The 20,899-nt window shown below is 39.2% G+C and overlaps 6 protein-coding genes across 10 annotated transcripts; 3 read left to right on the forward strand and 3 right to left on the reverse strand.

The window, feature by feature from the left end:
• Window positions 1-22: 22 nt before the first annotated feature.
• On the forward strand, window positions 23-1,640 carry LOC135947105 (leukocyte receptor cluster member 1 homolog). The gene is made up of 4 exons (XM_065495686.1): window positions 23-348; window positions 515-614; window positions 678-843; window positions 910-1,640. Exons 1-4 carry the CDS (start codon window positions 326-328, stop codon window positions 1,611-1,613), a joined length of 993 nt encoding a protein of 330 aa, XP_065351758.1. The 5' UTR covers window positions 23-325; the 3' UTR covers window positions 1,614-1,640.
• A 25-nt stretch (window positions 1,641-1,665) lies between these two features.
• LOC135947102 (proline dehydrogenase 1, mitochondrial-like) lies at window positions 1,666-3,674 on the forward strand. The gene is made up of 9 exons (XM_065495683.1): window positions 1,666-1,866; window positions 1,917-2,070; window positions 2,128-2,324; window positions 2,392-2,551; window positions 2,604-2,742; window positions 2,797-2,948; window positions 3,001-3,161; window positions 3,213-3,403; window positions 3,505-3,674. The coding sequence occupies exons 1-9, from the start codon at window positions 1,805-1,807 to the stop codon at window positions 3,672-3,674; spliced, it is 1,386 nt and encodes a 461-aa protein (XP_065351755.1). The 5' UTR covers window positions 1,666-1,804.
• On the reverse strand, window positions 3,433-6,017 carry LOC135947104 (uncharacterized protein C3orf38 homolog). Its single transcript, XM_065495685.1, has 4 exons — window positions 5,690-6,017; window positions 5,077-5,504; window positions 4,750-5,004; window positions 3,433-4,697 (listed from the first exon to the last, which is right to left on the reverse strand). The coding sequence occupies exons 1-4, from the start codon at window positions 5,808-5,810 to the stop codon at window positions 4,368-4,370; spliced, it is 1,134 nt and encodes a 377-aa protein (XP_065351757.1). The 5' UTR covers window positions 5,811-6,017; the 3' UTR covers window positions 3,433-4,367.
• A 932-nt stretch (window positions 6,018-6,949) lies between these two features.
• On the reverse strand, window positions 6,950-13,579 carry LOC135947094 (pregnancy zone protein-like). 3 transcript variants are annotated; one of them, XM_065495671.1, is made up of 27 exons: window positions 13,410-13,579; window positions 13,195-13,355; window positions 12,904-13,130; window positions 12,740-12,856; window positions 12,519-12,682; window positions 12,327-12,450; window positions 12,042-12,269; window positions 11,803-11,982; window positions 11,536-11,724; window positions 11,200-11,463; window positions 10,904-11,147; window positions 10,739-10,845; window positions 10,441-10,675; window positions 10,272-10,368; window positions 9,978-10,206; window positions 9,723-9,922; window positions 9,585-9,667; window positions 9,412-9,527; window positions 8,963-9,352; window positions 8,613-8,907; window positions 8,394-8,548; window positions 8,125-8,340; window positions 7,676-7,910; window positions 7,341-7,516; window positions 7,217-7,283; window positions 7,122-7,160; window positions 6,950-7,067 (listed from the first exon to the last, which is right to left on the reverse strand). In XM_065495671.1, exons 1-27 carry the CDS (start codon window positions 13,487-13,489, stop codon window positions 7,012-7,014), a joined length of 4,674 nt encoding a protein of 1,557 aa, XP_065351743.1. In that variant the 5' UTR covers window positions 13,490-13,579; the 3' UTR covers window positions 6,950-7,011. The 3 variants fall into 3 exon arrangements, with proteins under 3 accessions (XP_065351743.1, XP_065351742.1, XP_065351741.1); XM_065495670.1 differs by having other exon boundaries at window positions 6,950-7,070; XM_065495669.1 differs by having other exon boundaries at window positions 6,950-7,160.
• Window positions 13,580-14,777: 1,198 nt separating this feature from the next.
• On the forward strand, window positions 14,778-18,660 carry LOC135947100 (eukaryotic translation initiation factor 4B-like). 2 transcript variants are annotated; one of them, XM_065495679.1, is made up of 11 exons: window positions 14,778-14,912; window positions 15,192-15,338; window positions 15,691-15,863; window positions 15,914-16,033; window positions 16,089-16,257; window positions 16,540-16,968; window positions 17,023-17,242; window positions 17,555-17,645; window positions 17,701-17,936; window positions 17,997-18,066; window positions 18,186-18,660. In XM_065495679.1, the coding sequence occupies exons 1-11, from the start codon at window positions 14,903-14,905 to the stop codon at window positions 18,243-18,245; spliced, it is 1,725 nt and encodes a 574-aa protein (XP_065351751.1). In that variant the 5' UTR covers window positions 14,778-14,902; the 3' UTR covers window positions 18,246-18,660. The 2 variants fall into 2 exon arrangements, with proteins under 2 accessions (XP_065351751.1, XP_065351752.1); XM_065495680.1 differs by lacking the exon at window positions 14,778-14,912 and adding an exon at window positions 14,918-14,996.
• Window positions 18,661-19,112: 452 nt separating this feature from the next.
• LOC135947107 (CDAN1-interacting nuclease 1) lies at window positions 19,113-20,792 on the reverse strand. 2 transcript variants are annotated; one of them, XM_065495690.1, is made up of 5 exons: window positions 20,640-20,792; window positions 20,444-20,574; window positions 19,659-20,300; window positions 19,345-19,596; window positions 19,113-19,251 (listed from the first exon to the last, which is right to left on the reverse strand). In XM_065495690.1, exons 3-4 carry the CDS (start codon window positions 20,247-20,249, stop codon window positions 19,348-19,350), a joined length of 840 nt encoding a protein of 279 aa, XP_065351762.1. In that variant the 5' UTR covers window positions 20,250-20,300; window positions 20,444-20,574; window positions 20,640-20,792; the 3' UTR covers window positions 19,113-19,251; window positions 19,345-19,347. The 2 variants fall into 2 exon arrangements, with proteins under 2 accessions (XP_065351762.1, XP_065351760.1); XM_065495688.1 differs by having other exon boundaries at window positions 20,436-20,574; window positions 20,640-20,791.
• Window positions 20,793-20,899: the final 107 nt, after the last annotated feature.

The following is a 20,899-nucleotide window of genomic DNA, read 5'->3' on the forward strand; positions in this document are numbered from 1 at the left end:
GTGGTGTCGAAAATGATAACAACAAAAGAGCTGGAATGAGCGAGAGCCACAAGAGCCAGGAAAAGAGCGCTTCGCCCTTCAATCTCCGATCTGGATACGCCACATTGAAAAATACAGATTATTAACGTTATTAACAAACTAAACCTGAGGTGCGACACTGAGCTTTAGCGACTGAACAATTTCACGGATCTTCATCGCAACCCATCGCAGCCCAAGACCTATCAACACAAAAAATTTATTTGGGAACAGCAGATTATTATCTAATTGGCCAGTGTCCAGAATCACACCATACATACACCAGTGATACATCTTAAAACAGAATAAAATGAATATCTTACCTCACAAAAGGTACAATATACATGCGTGCACAATTATCTAAATATTGTTAAAATTTCTCAATGTCGCCAAACATGTTTTGGTTACAATTGCTTATCTCAATCTATAATTTATTAGCTTGATTACCAAAATGCATATATATACCATTTTAAATATAAATATTGAATCTTTTTTACAGCTGGCATGTTCGGACTAAGAAGAATATTGCTCGAGTCAGAAAGGACGAAGCTAAAGCAGCAGAAGAGAAGAAAGAAGAACAAAGGCGAATCTTACTAGCTGTAAGTTAAAAGAACTGAATATTTCTGGTAGCTCGTTTTACAATTCAAAATGCTGAAAATTAGGAGCAAGAGGCGCGGACAGATGTTCTTCGATGTAGAGCCAGAGAGAGATATGATGGGCGTCCAGAGACGTCAGAAGATACTAACGAAGCTGCTTCAGCAACAAGTTTTAAACCTGCTCATGTCAACTTTTTTGAAGAGCTTGAAAGTGGCCCCTCAAAAACTTCAGGTTAGATCCAACCCAAAGTTAAAAAAGTAAACAATTATTTAAACTAACACGTTTATTATGTTTCAGGTACAAATGCAGAGCATGAAAAGGAGGCCAAAGAAGAGCGTGAAAAATATGAGAAAAGTGTTGGATACTTGACTTATCTTGGTCAAGATACAGTCGAGACAACTGGAATAAAACCTTGGTATGATAAGAGGCCTGCAAGACTTGATGAAAGTGAACTGGATGAGAGCAGAAGCAGCAAGCGCAAGAAAATTGAAGAGGACCCGCTGCGGATATTTGCTGCGTTCTCTGGAATCAAGAAGCCAGAATTCAAGGAAAGAGAGATTGAGTTCCGAAAACAGAATGACACCAGTGTAATTAAAAATACAATACATGCTGAGCTCGGTGTCAAAAAGGTGAAGAAGAATGTCAAGGAGGAAAAAGAACGGCGTCTCAAGAAAAAGGAGAAAAAGAGCAAAAAGTCAAAGAAGGAAAAGAAGAAAAGACGGCATTCAAAAGATGACGATAGTGACAGTCCCAAGGCCCAACCAGTTTCTATTGAGAAGCTTCGGGCAGAGCGACTGGCACGTGAGCAGGCTGAGAAAGCTAGAGCAGCTGCCTTGTTGGCCAAAATCAATGGAACACCTCTGCCTGAAGAGCCAAAGCCAAAGAAAGCTGAGACTAACCAAATCAAACAGAAATACAACTCCCAATTCAACCCACACATTGCTAGGCAAAATTTTGAAGAGACTGATCCCTGGAATAATCAACCATGGAACCGAAGATGACATTAAATACTGATATTTGAAAGAGAAGCAGCTTTTTTATTTCTTTATTGTGCCTTTCAAGTTTTGGATTGGGTCCATGTGACCCAATGTTGCTATGTTTACACTAAAATCTAAGTTTAGACACAGAACACTTAGCAGAAAACGTGGGAGCGCCTGCGCTGGCGAAAAAAATAGCAGTGTGAAGTGTTAGGATGCTGTCAAAATTGAAATTATGCAATCAAATTTGCAAAGTTCAAGTTTTCCTTCCTGCTTGGTAAGAACAAGAATATTAACTAATTTACTGATTTAACTTTAAAGTTGCAGCTTGAACGCGGGTCTATCATCAAGTAATGGTGTTGCTCCAAATTTTGACAACTCACAGCAGGCGTTCAAGTCAAAGTCGACGTTTGAGCTTATTAGGGCATGTTCTATACTGGCCCTATGCTCTAAGGATATTTTGGTTGACAATGCGCTGAAGGTGCATTTTTTTAACATTACCTATATAGACAAAGGATAATTTCTTGCATGAAAACAGCTAATGAGAGCTGGCGAAATCTTCCTTGGGAAAATAATATTCACTCGCCTGATGGAAAAGACTTTCTATGGCCAATTTGTTGCTGGCGAAACAGGGCCAGCCGTCGTGAAGGCAGCTGAAAAATTGAAAATACAGGGGCTAAATTTGATGGTAGCTCCCGCACTGGAATCTGACCTTGGTGAAGGAACAGCCTCTGGGTATATTGAATTTGAACTGTCACATCAATATGTTTAGTAATATATTTATCTACGATTACTAATTAAGGCTGCTAGACAAAAACCTCACTGAGTACTTGCAGCTCGCAGATTTGACATCAATAGGAAGTTTTAATGGCCCAACGACACCAGCGTGTCTACAAATGAAGATGACCGCTTTGGTGCCGATGGAAGTACTAATTCAACTCACCAATATTTTAAATGACAGCGTAAGTATATACTCTTAAAACTCTGAAAAGAATTACAAAGCCTTGAAAAAAGACAGGTGAAAAGAAATTGGAGATTATCAGTTTATTGTCAAAATGCATGGAAGATATGGTAAGTCTAACCACCTTGAAAGGCTTGCCCAAAGAACTACAAGAGGAGCTACAATCTGCATGTCAGCGACTAAAACTACTTGGTATAATAAACAACAAATGTCGGAATTATTCAGCGCAATGTTGTACTTTCGCAGGAAGCAAAGGAAAAGAGGCGAAGATCAGGATAATGGTTGATATGGAATGGACTTATGTGAACCCAGCTTGCTCCGCTTTAGCATTGGCCATGATGAAGATTTATAACAGAATTACGCCAGCCATCTGTTCAACAGTGCAATGTTACTTAAAGGTTTTATACAAGGTGCACGTGCTGTCTCGGCTTAACTAACTTTTTAATTCAGGGAGCATTGGAAACATTAGAGTTTGAGAGACTGGCCGCATCTCGGTTTGGGGTCTGCTATGGGGCAAAGTTGGTGAGAGGAGCATATTTGGAGAAAGAGAAACAAGTTGCACCTCATCTGGTTTGCAACAGCTATGACGACACAAGCAAAAATTATGAGCGGTAAATTAATTTATTATTAATAAACACTCATAATGATATTCTGTAAATCAGGGTTATGATGAATGCGCTAAAAACGGCTCTTCAGAGCCAGCGTGGAGCTCATTTTATTTTTGTTGCAACTCACAATGAAGCAGTGATTAAAACAGCCATCAATTTTTTGCGGCAACAATGCACATCGAAACATCCCAATGTAGGGTTCGCTCAGATTTACGGAATGGCTGAAAACATATCTTTGCCTTTAGGTGAGTAAATGACAAAAAAATTCAAAGAGTATTTTATATTTGGGTGCTATTTATTCCCAACCATTTATTGAAAGAAGTTTGGTAACAAAATAAATTTACAGCTCAAGCAAACTACCTGGTTTATAAATCAGTGGCTTTTGGCAGTTTGAATCAAGTTATTCCATACTTGGCAAGAAGGGCTGCCGAAAACAGGGCTATCATGAAAGGAGCGAGAAGAGAACGCGAGCTCATGATGAGTGAAATCAAAAGGAGGTTGTTCTACAAAATATAAACGACATGCAATAAAATTATAACAAAATACTCTGCTATCATTCACACCTAATACTTTGAGTATAGCGAGTATAGTAGCAGTTTGATACAAATTCATTTTATTTTAAAGTAACTATGATTCATACGGTTATTGGTAACCCCTTAAAATTGAGTGAAAGAAAAGCAAAAATTTGGAATCATCTAAAAATGGTATGATTTGTGAAGAAGGCTTACTCTTCTCGAACAAAAATAAAAATTTATTGGATCCCACCAAGAATTAAGGGTCAGAAGAAGACGTTTAAAATATAATATTAATTTGTTCACTACATTCCAGCAAATGACAGCTGTGAGCACTGTGTTGAGTTCACACATTCAATTTTAAAGGGTTGACCAAGGTTCACATGTAATCAGGGTTCTGGAGATTATTTGTTATTTTTTTTTTGAGAAAGATTGCTGTCAGTTTTGCTCTGCAAAACTTACTACAATTTTTTTAAATTTTAACTGTCAGTATATTAACCATCATTAACCAACTCAGTTTCAACTACACACATATGACTGTGAATTTTATAAAATTATCAAATGACATTCAAAGCCATTTCGATTTTATTTCTTGAAAAGGCACTAGATATCTTTGAACTTAACAAATTCTGGTAGATTTGAATTTGCAACAACTTACTGCTAATCAGCCTTTGTTTGTAGGATGAGCAGTAATTTCCTACTGCAGTATCATGGGCAAAAACGACGCAGCATTTAAATCAGCTTGTCCAGACTTACCATCAATAGTGGTTTTCATTTGCATTTCAGTCTTCTTGATCCTCCAGTTGTTCTGCATGGTGGGATCTCTTATGAGGAGGAAGCTTTGTTCAAAGAACCCAACACACAGATCCTTTCTGTGAGCAGTGCCGCAAACAACAATCTTGATCAGGCCATGCGTCTCTGTTTGAGCGACAACGCCATCTGCAGAGATGTTTGGGTTGAGTAAGACATCAAAGTGTGATCTCATTTGAGCCAAAAGGGCTGAAGACTCATTTCCACTGCTTCTTTCCTGAAAATTTGACACAACGATGAGGGGTTTTTTAAAGATGAATTCAACTCACCTCCACAACATTCAGATTGGGACCCTCGACTTTGATGATCAGTTGGCTATCAGGCCAAAAATGCTCAGGACCAAACTTCTGTCCACTGTCCGCTACACCCTTATTAAAGAGGTCGTAGAACCACTTGATGAAAGTCTCAGAAAACAGTTGGAGGGTGCCATCAGATGGGATTTTTTGAGCAATTTGAACTTGTGACTGTTCAGTTATCATTTCTTCAGCATCAGTATATTCACCAATGTCTTCACTTTCCTTAATCTATTCAAATCACAAAAAATTTAAAAATTTAAATAGCGTAATTTTTATTAAATATTCGACAGTAAAAATTACTTTAGATACAGGCTGGTCAGTTAGTACCACTCTATTTTCTTCATTGGCACTACTCGTTGAAGTCTGTGGTTCATCAGGAGTTGGCCTGGTTTCTTCCTTCACCTTTGGAATTTTGGTAATGGCTGGTACCAAATTAATTTCCTGTCTGTCCTCAGCTGTCTTCCGTTTTAGTTTCACTTGAGTTACTTCTAATGGCTTGTTCCTTTTGACTTCAGTCTGGCTTTTAGCAACCTTGCCCAATCTGCTCTTTTTGTCGCTCTCAAAGTGTTTGTTGATGAGCTCGATCATCCTGCTTTTATTCATTGATGGCTCCGCACCCTTCACCCTCATTTTGTGCAGGTAGCGGAAAACTAACTCCTTGGTGATCTTTTTCCTGCCCAGGACCGACGCCACTGAAGGCGAATACTTCAAAATAGTGCTCACCGCATCTAAAAAATAAATAACATTCATCAGTTGTCACGCTAAAAATTACATGAATTCCAAGTATGCGTTGGATGCTTGACTGGTACAAATAAGAGAAATACATAAGATTTCATTCCGGCGGAAAAACAAAAAAAGCATGAGAATCTCAAACATGCAAATAGACGCGATACAAAAATATTATGCAAGGTACCTTTTGCATCGTTGGGTATTATAAGCGTGTTTGTCACGGTTTTTGTCAGTGACTTGAGATCATCGTCCCCCATCAAGCTGAGCAATCCAGTCAACTGCTCTGTCTCTAACTCGGTCAGCATCTTAGCTCTCTTTTGGATGAACAAGGAAGCATAATATTTTCATCCATACAAAAGGCCCAAGCTCCCTGGAAACGCTAACTTTTATGTGTGTGTGTGCGCTGCATCTACGGCAAGAGAGGAAGAGATGAGATCCAGCTAAGACTGCAACAACGCAAACAAACAACACGACGTGCTCATGCTTGCATTATACCGCGCTAAACAGCTGGTGCTGGTAGCTGGTGAGATTGAAACAAGATAGACTAAACTGACACAACTTCCATGCGCCCAGCGCCACAGCGCAGCGCGAGCGCGCTAATTCATGCAGTTCATCATTCACATTCAGACCGCGGCCGCGCTATGCATTGCATTTTTTTGTTCCTTTGTTAGCGTAAAAGAGGAAACAGGATTAATACCTTTCAGTAATGCACAGCATTTTTTGCTAGTATGTATTATTGCTGCTGCTGCTGCTGCATCAAGCTCAAACTACAGTCTTAAAAGGTATATATCATTATGTATGTAATATGTACAAATTAATCAGTTGGAAAATTACAAAATTTTACCTTTGCCCATATTTTCGCATACATATTTATGTAATTATGTATTTTTTATTGTATCGTTTTTATTTCGCATGCAAGTGCATACAAGCAAACGAGGTTTCAGGAAGATATAATTATTGTAGATATTTATTCTTGAGGTGATCGTCGTAAACAGTCATCAAACAGCTGGAAATATGTATGTTAATTGAAAAAAATCATCATGGTCCGATTTTTATTAAACTGTATTAAACGTACAGTATGAATACGTTATCAATATGGATATAAATATGTGTATCGAAATTAATAAAATATACGTATCATAAAAAAGCACACACGTGATTAAAAAACGCCCAAAAGAAATATTTAAAGCGGCACTGAAAGGATCGTAAAATTTTTTGAAATTCGGAAGTGCAGTGATAATGTTGGATATTAAATGGCAATATATAAATGGTGAAATTTAAAACTGTGATCTAAAAATCCAAGTAATTCTCAAGGGAAAGCACATTTTTATTTAGCCGCCCTTATAAGGTTTTGAAAAACAATTTGAGAAAATAAAATTCGGTATGTTTTTCTCATCTGAAGATAATCGCGCTTAATACAATTAAGATTAAAAACAATTTAAAAGTTAGCAAATTAAAGTTACTTTTTATTGAATGATAACGTTGAAATATTTCACACATCGCTGTTTAAGGCTTCATGTTCTTGGGCGCTGGAACAAAGACTTCAACAGGACCTTCAATGCCTTCTGGGAAATCCAAGTCGTCGTAAATATTCTTAAAATCTTTGAAATTATCACCTAATGCATTACCGGACACAGAGATTGGTTCATCAGACACTGCGGATTCAAATATTATATATTAATTCATTTTCATTCTAATTAATTGCATTTACCAGGCTTTGTAGTAATCGCGTCCTCTTCTTGATTTGCATTACATATCAATTCATTGATTTCATATTCCTGATCAAATCAAACTCTAATTAATACATTTTAATGTGTTTGAAACGATTACAATACCTTTTCATTAAATGACTCCTTCTCGTAGTAATCAAACAACTTGACTTTTGCAGCCTTCACATTTGCTACGGTTACTGTTTGAATGATTACGAAATCGACTTCAATAGGCAATGAGCTGTGTAGTGAGTCGAAATAGAGATTCAAAACGCCGTCTTCAAAGTCCCATCGCTTAAACGCTGCAAAGAACCGACCACAAATAATTTATTCATTATTTTTTCTCTTGATACATTTGGAAATATGAACACTATATTATAATGATGAAAGCTTTTATCGATGTGAAATTCACTTATGAGCGACACAAATAAACGATGGAAATAAATAACTTGTAAGCCTACTCTCTATTTTCGTTCTCAAATTTTCAAGGGTCGAACGTTCAGGTTCATAACCGCTTAACATTTCCACCTCCAGTACAGCCATATTTGATGACCCTTCAGGTTGATTATACGTCAAGTTGAATGCCAGGTACAATTCACTGCACGATCCTGGCACAATGCTTTTCACTTGCTTCTCCATAGTAAATATTTCGTCTAATAGTTGTGCTGAGCTTTTTAAATTATATCTCAGAGAGCTCTGAAAATATCATTAAGGCAAGATGCGGTTAAAATACATTTTTTCTTGCGGCAACACGTCATTTTAATCAGATGAATCATTTATATTTATTCTGCTCAAGGATTGCGATTAGAAGTTTTGTTATTCATTAGATAGAAAAAACAAAACTGCGCCTGCGATAAAAAATTGAGCTTTCTTTTTTATATTTAAATAGGATGATTCACGCGTAGCTTACTTGCACAAGGCTGCATCCTTTCCCAGTCGCACTCCAGTGTAGATTTGTGGGCACGTAAGGTATATCATTTTGTTGAAGGATTTGCCGGTTCCCTGCATCAATGTTGAATTCCATTATGTCACCATCGTCAGTGGCTACTTGCAAGCTCATTTCAACGTTTTTTGATGGCACAGTCATCGCGTATTTCGCCAAAGCTTCGAGTGCAACAACTGTATCCTACAAATTGACATTTTTAAAACCCTTTATATCTATATGAAAGGGGTTGTTACCTGCGTTGAAACAAAGCCGCCTTGCTTGTTTCTCTGCTTGGAAATCCACTTGACTGCGCCAAATGCGAGCATCAAATTTTCTTCTCCTCCAGCGGTTGCAAGTGTCAGTATTGCGTACGCGGTCATTTCGACACTAAGCGCTAGATGTGCGGAACCTTACAGGCGATGCGGAACAGAAATATCAAAAGATATTGCCAAAAATTAATTTTGAAATCGCACCCTTGTTTTGCCAAAATATTTCACTATTGTTGCCAGTTGATGCCAAGTGGACCAGTTTTTCTAACGAAATTTGGGCAGCTAAAGCACTCCTTTCGGTCTTTAGTTGCGCTTTAGATAGTTGCATTGCGTAGGCGACAAGTGCTTGTGTGTACACATCATCTGAATCCTGCACCTGCTTTAGACAAAACAGCCCATTTTCTAGAACACCCTTGTTTATTTCGATTTTTGACTCCAACAAAGCGATCATGATGTAGGCAGAGAACGCTACTATCGAGCCAGAGGTCCCAACGCCGCCCTGGTTATCAGACAAAAACATTTATTACCCCCGACTAATTTTTCAATAAATTCACCTTCATTTCCTTATGAAAAACTGTTCCAATTTGTCTGAAGCACCCATTCTCCAACTGGTGGGATAGGATCCACTTGGTGCTTTTCAGAAGTTCGCTCTGGTCCACATAAATGAATTTCTTTGCCTGAGCAAACGATTTGACGACAAAAGCAGTGAGCCACATTGAACCAGAATTGTCAGATTTGCCAAAGGCTGAATAGGAGCCATCGTCATGCTTGTAGGTTAACTCCCTTTGATAGCCTTTGACCAAATTGTCGTTGGCTTTCCTTTTGATGGTGTGCGTCAATGAGTCGGTCGCCTCCAAATATTTAAGCACCACAATATTAGGCGCGAATAAAACCATGTTTTGCTCCCCGCAACCCGTTGGAAGACGAACTAGATGGTCTAAATTCTAGACATGTTATTAAGGTAATTTAAAAATATTTTTTTTTTAATTTTAATCCATTTCACCTCTAAACTAGGTCCCATCAAATCTCCGATCACTGCAACATCCCCTCTAGCTGAATCGGGAACTGAATTTTCAGGCACGTCCAAGTGCCAACTCATTAGTGCGGATTCACCACCTCCTAGGGTTTGGAAATATTAAATTTTCATTATTAAGTGAATACAGAAAAAAATTATACCATCAAGACAAAGAAACATGGACTTAGTTATTTCGACTGGCAGGCCTTCTGGTTTGATTTTGATGCTCTTAGTCACGCCATCTCTAGAATATGGAGAAAAATTCAAATAATAAAATTATTTTATACTGTAGAAAATACCTCATTTCAGTGAGTACATCAGGACCGCATGAACTGTTGTCAAAATTGATCGAAGAAATGACGGATATATTGTGCGTGCCTAACAGTTTCGCATTTAGTTCGAACGTGTGGACTATTTTGTCCTTTCTCTGTAAACACGTATCAAAACTAGCATCGCCATTTAAATCTCCGCCGGTAAATTCGCCGAACGAAAGTTTGATCTGAAATTTGGCTGTAGTTAAAACAATGCAGACGAAATTAGCAGTCAACACTTGCCGGTATATCGTGATTAAGGTAGTTGAAAATAGAAACTTTCAGCGGTAAAGTTTCTCCTCTCTTGACAGAAAACGGCAATGAGAAGTCGATAAAGTAGGGTTTCGTGACCCTAATAGAAGTTTCAGCGGCAATCCCTAAGCCTTGGCTTTGCGAGACGCAGACGGTGTTCAGCACCCAGTCGGTAATTGTGTGCGGCGTCTGCAGCTTTATTTCCTTTGCACTACCGTTGCTATCAATTATAAATATGATTAGTATAAGCTTAACACAGTAACATCATGAGCCAAACTTTCTTACTTTATTTCCTCAAATTGCCACAGCCATGATTCTCGAAAATCGGTCCGCATCTCCACCAATTCAACGTTATCTTGTAGTTTTGTTGCGGAATTTGACTCTTTTGCAGATAATCTCAGTTTAATATGTCTTTTTATCAAAATATCAAATATGCACAAATATTCTCACGTACCTTCCTTGGATTGAAAATCAGATGAAGTGTCCGTAATTTTTCTAGCTCTCAAGACATCATTTCTGGGCCGCGATCGTGCTCGCGATCGTTGTTTGATCGGCATACTATCCATGCGTGAGACTATTGAAAAGTAGCGATGATCATTAGGGCAAGAGTCACAATTTTCCTTGAAACCGCCGCTTTCGCAAGGTTTGATATTGCTATCTAAATTGCTCAACATTAGTGTTCCTCCATCCTAAAAGAAATTAATGTTTAATTTGCACGAGTGAGAAAATGTTACAGTTCTAAAATATTTTACCGCAAACGCTCTATGTGCATTTCCAAATGGCTTTTTCGGCTGCCACCACATTGATCGTTTGATTCTAAACGCGGTAGACTCCTCCTCAGAATTTGAGCCTAGAGGACCTAGAGTTAAATTTATATTTTTTGCTCAGTTTTTTTCTACCATAAATTTGTATATTACTCTCAGAGTCAAGTTCGCACTTTTCCACATAATAATTGGCTTCCGCTGAGTGCTCCTTTGGTTTGGCACTAGCTATCATTATACGTTCAAATACTGCCTCAATGTCAAATTCGCGATTTTTTTCCAAGAACGTGACCGCCTTGTCAACTCCAGACAAGGCGCATAGCGATGCTGTGCTAGTGGCCACTGAGAGCGTAACTTGTTGACCAGGCTCCGCAGTGCGCGCCGAAAATTTTGATTCCACCTTTTTTTCAAATCGGATTAAAGTTTTTAAAAGAGAAAAATTGTATGAATACCTTGTTCAATAAGCAGCTGCTGATTTTTATCGTTTTGCTGGACGCGACAACTTCTCTTCCCAGCGTGCGATAAAATATAACGATTTTGATCTCTGGTGAATACCTTTCTCTCACTCGGAGCTTCAGATTCCATTTCCCGACGGATGATTTGTTTTGAAGGTGACTCTCAAAAAACACATTTTGCCAATGCCTAACCCTAAAGTTATGGTTTTTCTTCGCAATCACTGTACTTCCACGTTTCATAATATCCCCTTTGGATTGAACCTACAGATTTGAAAAGATGTCACATATGTTTTTCCTTTTGGTAACTTTATACGCTATTAATTAATTGCTTACCAAGTAAAAGAGTTGTAACTTTTCTCCCAGCTCCTTTTCAGAGAACGTGTATAATATCTCCAAATCAAGCGTTTCATTGCAGATTGCGTCCGATTGACCATTTATCGTGATGTATGATTTTGATGGAGAAAACCACGGAATAACCTTGTGATTTCCCATACTATTGCATTCCACGTTACTTTTCAGGCACTAAAATGTCGCAAAAAGTGCACATGCACCCGTATTTAAGGCATCATCAAGCTACAAAATTTCATATCATCTTTTTACCTTCACATGAATGTACAATTCATCACTAAAGTTGGTTGTTACCACTGTGAAATGAACGGTGCCACTTTGATCAGAGATAGCAGAGAGCGTTTCTGCTTCACGGAAATCCCTTCCGTTTTTAATTCCTATCGAAACTTCAACGTTCGCTGCTTCCAACCCATCTTGGTACTTAATGTCAATCTGCAATTAGCGCACAAAAGTCACAATAACGTGGAATATTTCCTGTTTCAACAATATACCTGTCCATAATACGGTAAACCTGGGTAGAAGTATTTAGGTGCATTTGTAAAACTAAACTTCATGTTCTCTGTATGAAATCGAGATGTGTGACTTGTAATCTGTTTTTCTCCCGTGCCTCTCTCCTCAACAGTCGCGTTGACAACGATGCCGTTCAAATATTTATCTGAGTGCTTCGCAATAATTTTGCTACTAAGGGTAAAATCATTGCAACCATCCTCTTTTCTCAGCTTAAATTCGAAAATAATGTTTTAGCTGATTTAAAATTTTTTGTCATGTGCGCCTACTTCATAATTTATCAACTCGGTCATTTCGTTTGCAGTGTTGGTCTTTTTCGTCCACCAATACACCGGCTCCTCAAAAGTAAACGACACAGTGGCATTTCCTTGCACAGGTCCTCCAAAACTGTATCTATATGTTCATGAAATAAACAAAGAGTCATTTAATTTATTCGGCGCATGATTTTGTGTATTGCGTACTTCGCACAAACTTTCCAGGTGTAGCTTTTGTTTGCTTTCGACAAAATGTAGCTTGGAGGAACTAAAGTCACCTCAAATTTCGGTAAAACGTACTCCTTGATCTGAAATTTTTTGGTTACAGCATCTGATGTATTGAGCGCTTGGACTTTGATCTTCCATGTGCCCTAGATAAAAAAAACATTTTATCAGTCATGGCGCCGGCAATTCTACATCCAACTCACTTTTTCAGGCTCTTTAGTAAGTTGCATTTCTAGCTGCGCAAATCCTTTGTTAATCTTCACGTTTTTCCATTGGGCAATTTTCACGTTACTTGGATTTTCTATCCACACTTTTCGTAACTGGAACACAGTTTGATTTAACGCAGTTTTAACAGCAAATTTCTTACTGGAGTGTCCGTAGGAAGGAGGTTTCTTTTTAAGTGCAGAACCCTAAATCGGACAAGCTCGCCAGGCTTGTAAAATGGCTTTTCGGTCTCAATAAACATCATTGTTTTTTCGTGGTAGAGTTGGACGTCGGAGGATTTGGTCTTGTTCTTTCCATACACAACTTCTAGTGTGGCGTGTTGCGTATCAATATCCTTGATCGGAAAATTCACCTCGTATTGCACAATATCTGTAAAATAATTTTTAAAATCGCACATTCATGCTCCCCTGACGTTCCTGCTGTGTATATTAACCTGGATCGTATGGAACTGTTACCGAGCCCAATTCAGTGCCATTCGTTGGCAGCAATAGTCTGATTTTAAAGGTGTCATTTTTGGGATTGTCGAAAATCAGCAAGTGAAATGTTTCATTTTTTTCCACAGCGAGTGCTTGCGGTGCGACAAACAGGAACAGGCTGGGATGTGCTAATTAATTATGTTATTTTGAAATTAGTGACATAGAAACGCACCTCTCGACAGGTTCCTGTCCACGTGAAACTGAGAGTGAAGACACGAAGCACACAAAAAATAGCTTCAAGAAGTGGAACATTTTTACAGAGAGAACACTGTTACTGCGTACTCAACAGCATCGTAAAATGTTGGTTGCTGCGCTTCAAATGGTATACTGAAGATAAAATAAGTGACCAAGAGTCAATTTAAGGTCAAATTGATATGATGATGCTATGATCTTGAGCGCGAGTCCAGTGTCAAGCATCCCTCTCTTTCTCTCTTCTGCGTGCTGGCCGGGAAAATGTTTTATAGTAACTGATGCGTGCATGCAATAAGGAAAACCATCACGTTGTCTTCTTGGTATTTTTGATTAGTGATATGAAATTGTTATTTTCTTTTGAAAAATAGGCACACGTGCACAGTGTTTTAAACTTTGAACCCTATCTATGGACTAAAAGAAAACATTTATTAAGAAGCGTTTTTTCAATCTGCAAGTTATATTTTTCGTTCTTTATGGGATTGCGAACTTTTCTCTTGGTAAAATTACGAAATTATTACCACTATATAAATTTACATATCCAGTAAACAATTAAAACCTATTACGATAACAAAGTGGTTTCCATTGTAGCTGCGTTAGAATTTTTTATAATTATCATGAGACTAAAACATTATTACTATGATATATCAATATTTAATTTAATTATGGAAATTCGATTGTGAGAATTTAAAAAAATTGTATGCACTCTCTGGCTTAAAAAATAGAATATATGATGAGTCATGAAATGTTCTAGAGGCTTCAGTGTTTAGGCCGTTTGTTGTGATCTTCAAGAGATTTTATTTGAGTTAAATTTTTTAATCATTAGCAACAGTGGTTGCAATTAGATTCTAATTTTATTATTGAAAATCATTTCAACTACATAATTATAGACAAAATGAAAAATACAAAAAAGCTTCGTTCATTTAAAAAATTGATACTCTGACTTCATCCCGAAGAATTGAGCAGAAAATGTTCGCGTTGAAGGTCAGCATGGGCCAACTAACGACGAATAAAAATCATCAAAAGCAGTTATTATTATTTTATTAATCTTGATTTATTTTTTAATAGATTTCTACAACCGCATTCTTTATACTGATCAGCTTTGGCTCTGCTTGAAGCTTGAATTTCCTGAATACCCTCTTCCTTGCCGCCAAGCTGTAGAGGTGGGCGGCTATGGCAGCAGTCAGTTGTTTTGATTTTGTTTGAAAATGGGGAATGGGTGAAACAATTTTTATCACCAAAGTAATTTGTGAATTATCGGAGATTGACTAATATTGGAGATGCAGACATAATTAATTTTATTTTTAATTATATCTATTCTGAATAAGAGCTACATGAAGGGAAAACATTAAAATTACAGAACAAAGATATATTTATGAAAATATCGAAAATATCAACAACGATTTAAACTTTCGTAAACATCGTCAGCGAGGCAGTATCGATAAAAATTTCACAAAGTTAATTCCTTCACGCAATATGGCGTCTGGTAAGTACTAGCCGTGTTTGACACGTGATACATTTTCGCAAATCGTGCTGCGTGCAGCGCGATTTTTGCATGCTAGTATGGCAGGTAATTTGCAACCTGCTCAGAAAAGTAGGTTAAATGTACAGGTACGGCGTCCGAGGCTGAGCTGGCTTGGATCGGACAGCCACCTGTGAGCGCGCTCAATCAGCGGCCCCATGCCTTCGACCACATGTGTCGGCTTTCAGACTTCGGCCGACTATGCTGGCGGCATTTCACTCAACCAATCATTTCGGCTTGCAGGTAAAAAGCAGAAAAAACCCAAGGGGAAAACCATCAACCTCAATGACTTCCTCGCACCGGACGGTCAGGCGGCGCCTGGGCAAACTGTCATCATGACTCCCAGGAAAATAACCTCATGGGCGGATGAGGTTGAAGATGAAAACGACTGTAAGTAACTAAGCATACACTAATATTCTCTCGGCTTCATCCTCTATTCCATTCTTAAATATTTAATCCATAATTGGTGTTTAAAGTATCATTCCGTAGCAAACGCTCTCATCTCACGGCTTTTCTTTAAGTTGTCAATCACAACCGTACATAAATATGTAATGCTGTTTTTGATGTTGAATTACCTACCATTACAAATTGAAATGTTGTTTAATCTCTTATATATCTAGTCAACAAACCAAAACAAGAAAACACATTTACAGTTATATCCTGCGAAACTAAAGATTTAGAAAATTTTGTTAAAATGCTGCAAACTTGTTTTCCTAACGCATTTGCTCAAATGGAATTTCAGCCTACGAGAGTCCAAAACAAAGACTTGTTCTGCCCACTGCGCCTCGAGCAGCTCGTGGAGCCGAGGTCGATGAAGACCGTATTCCGAAAGACGGGCCCTTCATCGCGTATGTGTCCAATCTGCCCTACGATGCAGACGAAGAAGATATTTTGACGCTCTTCAAGGATATGAAGGTTTGTGCGGAAGACTGACTTTGTAACAATTCTTAACTCCTTCTGGACAGGTTGCTGACATCAAGCTGCCTAAGGATGACCGGACCGACAGCGGAAAGCTGAAAGGCTATGGATACGTCGAATTCGAAGAAAGGTCTGATTTGAAAGCAGCCCTTTGTATAGCAGATACAGTAAGCTAAATTCCTGATAACCGTACAAGTAAAATATTAACAAATTATGTCTCAGAACATCAAAAATAGAAGAATCCGCATTGATGTATCTGAAAACGACGGACGCAGGGGAGGAATGGGTGGTCGTGGCAGAGACTTTGGAGACCGTCCAATGACTGACTGGCGGTCTGGCCCACGAGAGGAGGGCTCAAACCGAGACAGAGAATATGGAGGCGACAGAGATGGTATGATGAAACGTTTAAGTCCTCCTTTAACATTAAATTGCTTACCAATAGCGTTACAATTTTACCATGCACTTGTTCCAAGCACAATATAATTCAATGCCTAGTTTATCTATTTGTTAACTAGGATCTTATGTGCTAAAAGCAACAAGCTTCTTCAGACACCAGATTCTTTCTTGAAAAGGGTCTGGTCAAACTGAAAGCTACATTGCCAAATTTTACTTTGATGTGTTTGATTGCAGCATTTGTCATGTCCTTTAACAAGAGTTAATTTACAAATTTCAGGTGGATTTGGCAGGAGAGGTGGTGACAGAGACTTCGGTCGAACAGACAAGATGGCGGGACCGTGGGAAAGGGACCGTGGTGGTCCAGGCCCTGAGCGTTCTTATGACAGAGGCGGATTTGGAGGTGACCGTGGTGGTGACCGCGGTGGCGACCGCGGTGGCGACCGTGGTGGTGACCGTGGAGGCGACCGCGGTGGTGATCGCTATGGTGACAGGGGAGGCGACCGCTATGGTGATCGAGGAGGTGATCGCTATGGGGACCGCGGTGGCAGTCGTGGAGGATTTGACAGAGGATTCGACAGAGAGAGGGCTGGTGGTTTTGATCGGGACCGTGGCAATCGCAGGGACTTTGGAAACGACCGCTATGAAGGCAGGGACAGAGCCGGTGGATTCGGAGAGAGGCGATTTGAAGAGCGCCGAGAAGACAGAGGTGAATTTATCAATATTTAAGCAAAGAAATTATTTTCACAACGTTGAATTTCAGAGTCTGAAGGCCCGCGTGAAAGACCAAAACTCAATCTGGCCCCCAGGACAAAGCCGCTGCCAGAAGCTGGCCAATCTGAGGAGGAAACAGCCGTACCAGCTCCAGCGCCAGTTGCTCCCACGGGAGCTTCAAGTTCTATTTTTGGAGGAGCTAAACCTGTTGACACGTTGGCTCGAGAACTCGAAATTGAAGAACGCATTGCCAGGGACAGAGCTGCTAAGTAAGTGAAATCACATGATTTATTTGCATATCCTCTTAATATTTCATTTACAACATTAAATCACTGTCTGAACGTAACTATTCTAACAAACATTGATAATTATTATTTTCTTAAATAATATGCACTCTATATGTCCCCTGGGCTACTTTGTAAGTGGGTGGCTAGGACTAAACGTGTGCTAGAGTATTACCTATTCAGACCTTAAACTTTTGATAATTCATCAGTGAGTGTCTGAAAAGGGACATTTTCATTAACTTTTTATTATCTTGTTGTGATCAAAGATTAGGAAACTAATCACTTGTTTTTCATTAGGGCTGAGGCTGAAGCTGAAAAAGAGAAAGAGGCGCCTCTAACCAAAGAGAGCGCGCCGGCTAAACCTTCATGGCGGTCTGAGAGGGCTACTGTAAGTTGATTAACAAATTGTCATTCCCATACATAGTATAATTATTTCTCTTTAGGACGATAAAAGGAACGATGACCGACCAAGGCGAGTGGATGACCGGCCTAGAACTGAGGCAGATGGAAAGTACCAGCCCCCGAGATCAGGCCCCCGACCAGGCGAAGAAAGGAAAGTAGACGGTCCTCGCAGAAAGGAAGAACGCTATGATGATCGTAAGGACGATCGTCGTGAAGAAAGACCCAGCCGCAGACTTGATGATCGCCAGAGCGATGATCGATCGAAATCGGCCGACAAGTATGTTGAAAATAAAATGTGCATGTCCTCTTCTATTAAATATCTTAACTTTGATTACAGGAATGTTAAGCGCGATCCTAAGCAGCCTGAGGAGCCGCGAATGCCCAAATTTCAAGAACAAAAAACCCCTGTAAGTTATGTTTTGTAGCATTTTTACATTACACCTCTCCCCTTCAAATTTTTTACTTGATTTAACAAATTCAATCGTTGAAGCTGTATTCTAAAGTGTGAATTTTTTATCTGTTGCAGGACTATAGCGAACGTAATATTTTTGCTGCACTGCCTGATGAAGACATTGAGTGCGAGTAGAGTTGTGCTGAATTTTGTGTCACGTCTTTCATTACAGCGCTGATTCTTATTTCTGCTCAACGGATTTATCACTGTTTTATAATTTTGTTTATTGCAAATCAAACCTAGAAGCCAAATCGGATGTTTTTTTGTAGGTCGATTATCAAAACCAACCAGTTCAAAATGCGGCAAGAATGTGCACCCACAGGACAGTTATTCAGGCTTCATTCTGTACACGGTGAAGTGAGTGATGGTTGGGGGACAGTTAATTCAGTGACACAAGTGTCAGCAGCGCTTGCTGACTTTCTTGTTCTATTCCAACCTAGGAAAGCAATTTTGTTGATCATCTTTACTTCTGTACAGTTCGAGTGTTACTTCAAATTTTCCATTTGTAAGGTTAAAACAGCATTAGCCATAAAAACACAGAAAACTACGATTTGAGTGTTTTATTTTGCATCCTTTTGGTCATTTTAATATGTTGGGATAGTCCTTAAAACAGAGAATTGAGTAATTAGACAGAACTATTCACGCTCTTTCCTTCTAAATAAAAATTATCCTCTTGGTCAAAGAATTCCTTGCTCTCTTCATCCGTTGCTAATTCATCACCAAGTTTCTTTTTCTTCTTTGCTTTCTTCTTGGGCGGTTCCCTAATTCCTAGGGAGTTTTTTGGACATTCGTAGCTTAAGTGGCCCTCTTCCTTGCACTCAAAACACGTCTTTTTGTCTGTGTACAACTTTCTCTTGATAAAGTCTTTTGTTCTTCCATTATCACGAGCGATACTGCACTTAACCGTTCGTCCCAGAAGTTGACGGCCATTTTCTTCTTTGACGCAAGTCTCAGCATCCTCTTTCTTGACAAATAACAAAAATGCTACGCCTTTACTTCGATGCTCAGAGTCTCTGACGACGGTCACTTTGGCAATTTTTCCATGCTTCTCAAAAATCTTGTGGATGTCGTTGTTAGTTAAGGAAAAGGGTAAATTTGAAAGGTACACAGTACTTTTTGATGGAGCAAGTCCTCCACTCATCTGAAACAAAATAAGAGGCATTGAGTTTAAATAAGGTTTTTAGTATAGAGTAGGCAGTTGATATTGATGCAATTTTGTATAATATGATTGTACCATCTATGGTCTTTTAAGAGGGTCCATCATCACAATGTTGGGAGGCAGACAGTTGGCAACCATAAGATGCTTTTCGTGCATTGACTTGATCGTGTCAACGTAGTCATACCAGTAGATGACCAACCCTGGTCCGAATCGGTTCCAATAAGCTGACAGCTGCTTTTTCACAAATCTGTCGTGCCATTCTTCACTTCCAAACAAAGCCTTGCTCTCTATCCAGTGGATAACAAAACCATCTACTGCTACCGGGACCTAACAAGAAAATAATTGATGAGTCTCCAGTTGTTGTTTTCTTGTTGGTGCTGACTGAGTACCTCTAGTTTGATATCAGGTGTTTTGTCTAATCCCAATTCTCTCAGTCGGTCTTCTGCTAAAAAGGGGATTTGTTTTTCCATGAGCTGAAGACCAAGCGTGTGCTCGTACTGCTGCCCTAAAGAGCGGCTGATAGAATCAGACAGCGGTCCATAGTGATCATCGCTCAACACACAGAGGTGTACGTCCTGAGCAAGAATACGGTCATCGATCAAACTGGTGTCCCTCAACATCTTATTGGTGGCACATTTGGTCAAAGTTCCTTCCGAGCTGTCACACGCCATCGCATCAAGGATCACTTTAGCCAAAAGAGCTGGTGAGAAATGAAGATCGGCAGCCATGGTCAGCAGAGTTGACTTCCCAACGGAGCGCTCTTCCATGTACTTTTTCAAGTATTCAGCCCCTTTTGCTTTGTGCCGACCGTGCGTAAACTTCATATTTCTGCAAACTTCTTGAGAATAGATGCTGCGGAGGGACTGTTCTGAGGTGTTTGGGAAAGAGTTCTTCAAAAAAACAATCATGGTGTGACAGCATGTTGATCCCTTTTGCGAGTTGATGGCACGAACTATTTGGTCAAATTCCTCTTTCTTCATTTTACTCGCCAATGAAAGCCGCACTGTCTGCCTCACATGGAACTGTCTCGTCTACGTAAAAGGAAAAACGTGGAGTATGCAAAAAATAAATTCCGAACGACGCAATTGAAATGAGCTGGGATCTTTAAATAATGTCTGGTGACTTCACTTCAGCTGCTATGAATGAAATTCATTTTGTTAACGTACCTTTTTACCTTTTTGCTCAGTCTTCCACTGCCTGAAGCCTTTGAAATATGATTTCTTTTTTAATTGCAAGGGTTCTCGGGGTCACATAATATATAATATTTTCTTCTTGTTCAAATGATTTTGATTTATGTAGATACTTCTGCAACATATCACAGATTGTCATTGTAACCGCTTTATTTGTTTGCACTAAACAGAGTTACATACCTTAAGACGGCTACTTCTGATTTAATCCAGGGAACAAGAAACCAACTTTGAGTTCTTGAGTCAGCTATTATGTTTTGGGTGACTCTCTGCCTCTCTGACCAGTCTGGCCTACCCTGGGCCTACCGTACACGCCCACAGCTAGATGACGCTTCAATGCAACATAATTGTAGGCGCGAAACTTTAAAACTTCAGCTTGCTTGGAAATAATGGAAATGGTAATTAACAAAAATTACATTTTTTAGATTAGGATAGCACATAAT

This window comes from Cloeon dipterum, chromosome X (genome assembly GCF_949628265.1).
Source record: "Cloeon dipterum chromosome X, ieCloDipt1.1, whole genome shotgun sequence".
Classification (NCBI taxonomy): domain Eukaryota; kingdom Metazoa; phylum Arthropoda; class Insecta; order Ephemeroptera; family Baetidae; genus Cloeon; species Cloeon dipterum.

Coding starts and splice junctions, on each gene's coding strand:
- LOC135947105 (XM_065495686.1), top strand. CDS start 326: ATGAATATCTTACCTCACAAAAG. Junction 615..677: donor AAAGGCGAATCTTACTAGCT/GTAAGTTAAAAG, acceptor GCTGAAAATTAG/GAGCAAGAGGCGCGGACAGA. Junction 844..909: donor TGGCCCCTCAAAAACTTCAG/GTTAGATCCAAC, acceptor ATTATGTTTCAG/GTACAAATGCAGAGCATGAA.
- LOC135947102 (XM_065495683.1), top strand. CDS start 1,805: ATGCTGTCAAAATTGAAATTATGCAATCAAATTTGCAAAGTTCAAGTT. Junction 1,867..1,916: donor CAAGTTTTCCTTCCTGCTTG/GTAAGAACAAGA, acceptor TTAAAGTTGCAG/CTTGAACGCGGGTCTATCAT. Junction 3,404..3,504: donor AAACATATCTTTGCCTTTAG/GTGAGTAAATGA, acceptor ATAAATTTACAG/CTCAAGCAAACTACCTGGTT.
- LOC135947104 (XM_065495685.1), bottom strand. CDS start 5,810: ATGCTGACCGAGTTAGAGACAGAGCAGTTGACTGGATTGCTCAGCTTG. Junction 5,005..5,076: donor CTGACCAGCCTGTATCTAAA/GTAATTTTTACT, acceptor TGATTTGAATAG/ATTAAGGAAAGTGAAGACAT. Junction 4,698..4,749: donor CCAATCTGAATGTTGTGGAG/GTGAGTTGAATT, acceptor TCAAATTTTCAG/GAAAGAAGCAGTGGAAATGA.
- LOC135947094 (XM_065495669.1), bottom strand. CDS start 13,489: ATGTTCCACTTCTTGAAGCTATTTTTTGTGTGCTTCGTGTCTTCACTC. Junction 13,356..13,409: donor GGACAGGAACCTGTCGAGAG/GTGCGTTTCTAT, acceptor AGCACATCCCAG/CCTGTTCCTGTTTGTCGCAC. Junction 7,284..7,340: donor AGGAGTCATTTAATGAAAAG/GTATTGTAATCG, acceptor TGATTTGATCAG/GAATATGAAATCAATGAATT.
- LOC135947100 (XM_065495679.1), top strand. Junction 15,864..15,913: donor CGCTCTTCAAGGATATGAAG/GTTTGTGCGGAA, acceptor CCTTCTGGACAG/GTTGCTGACATCAAGCTGCC. Junction 18,067..18,185: donor TTCAAGAACAAAAAACCCCT/GTAAGTTATGTT, acceptor TATCTGTTGCAG/GACTATAGCGAACGTAATAT.
- LOC135947107 (XM_065495690.1), bottom strand. CDS start 20,249: ATGAAGAAAGAGGAATTTGACCAAATAGTTCGTGCCATCAACTCGCAA. Junction 19,597..19,658: donor CACCTGATATCAAACTAGAG/GTACTCAGTCAG, acceptor TTTTCTTGTTAG/GTCCCGGTAGCAGTAGATGG.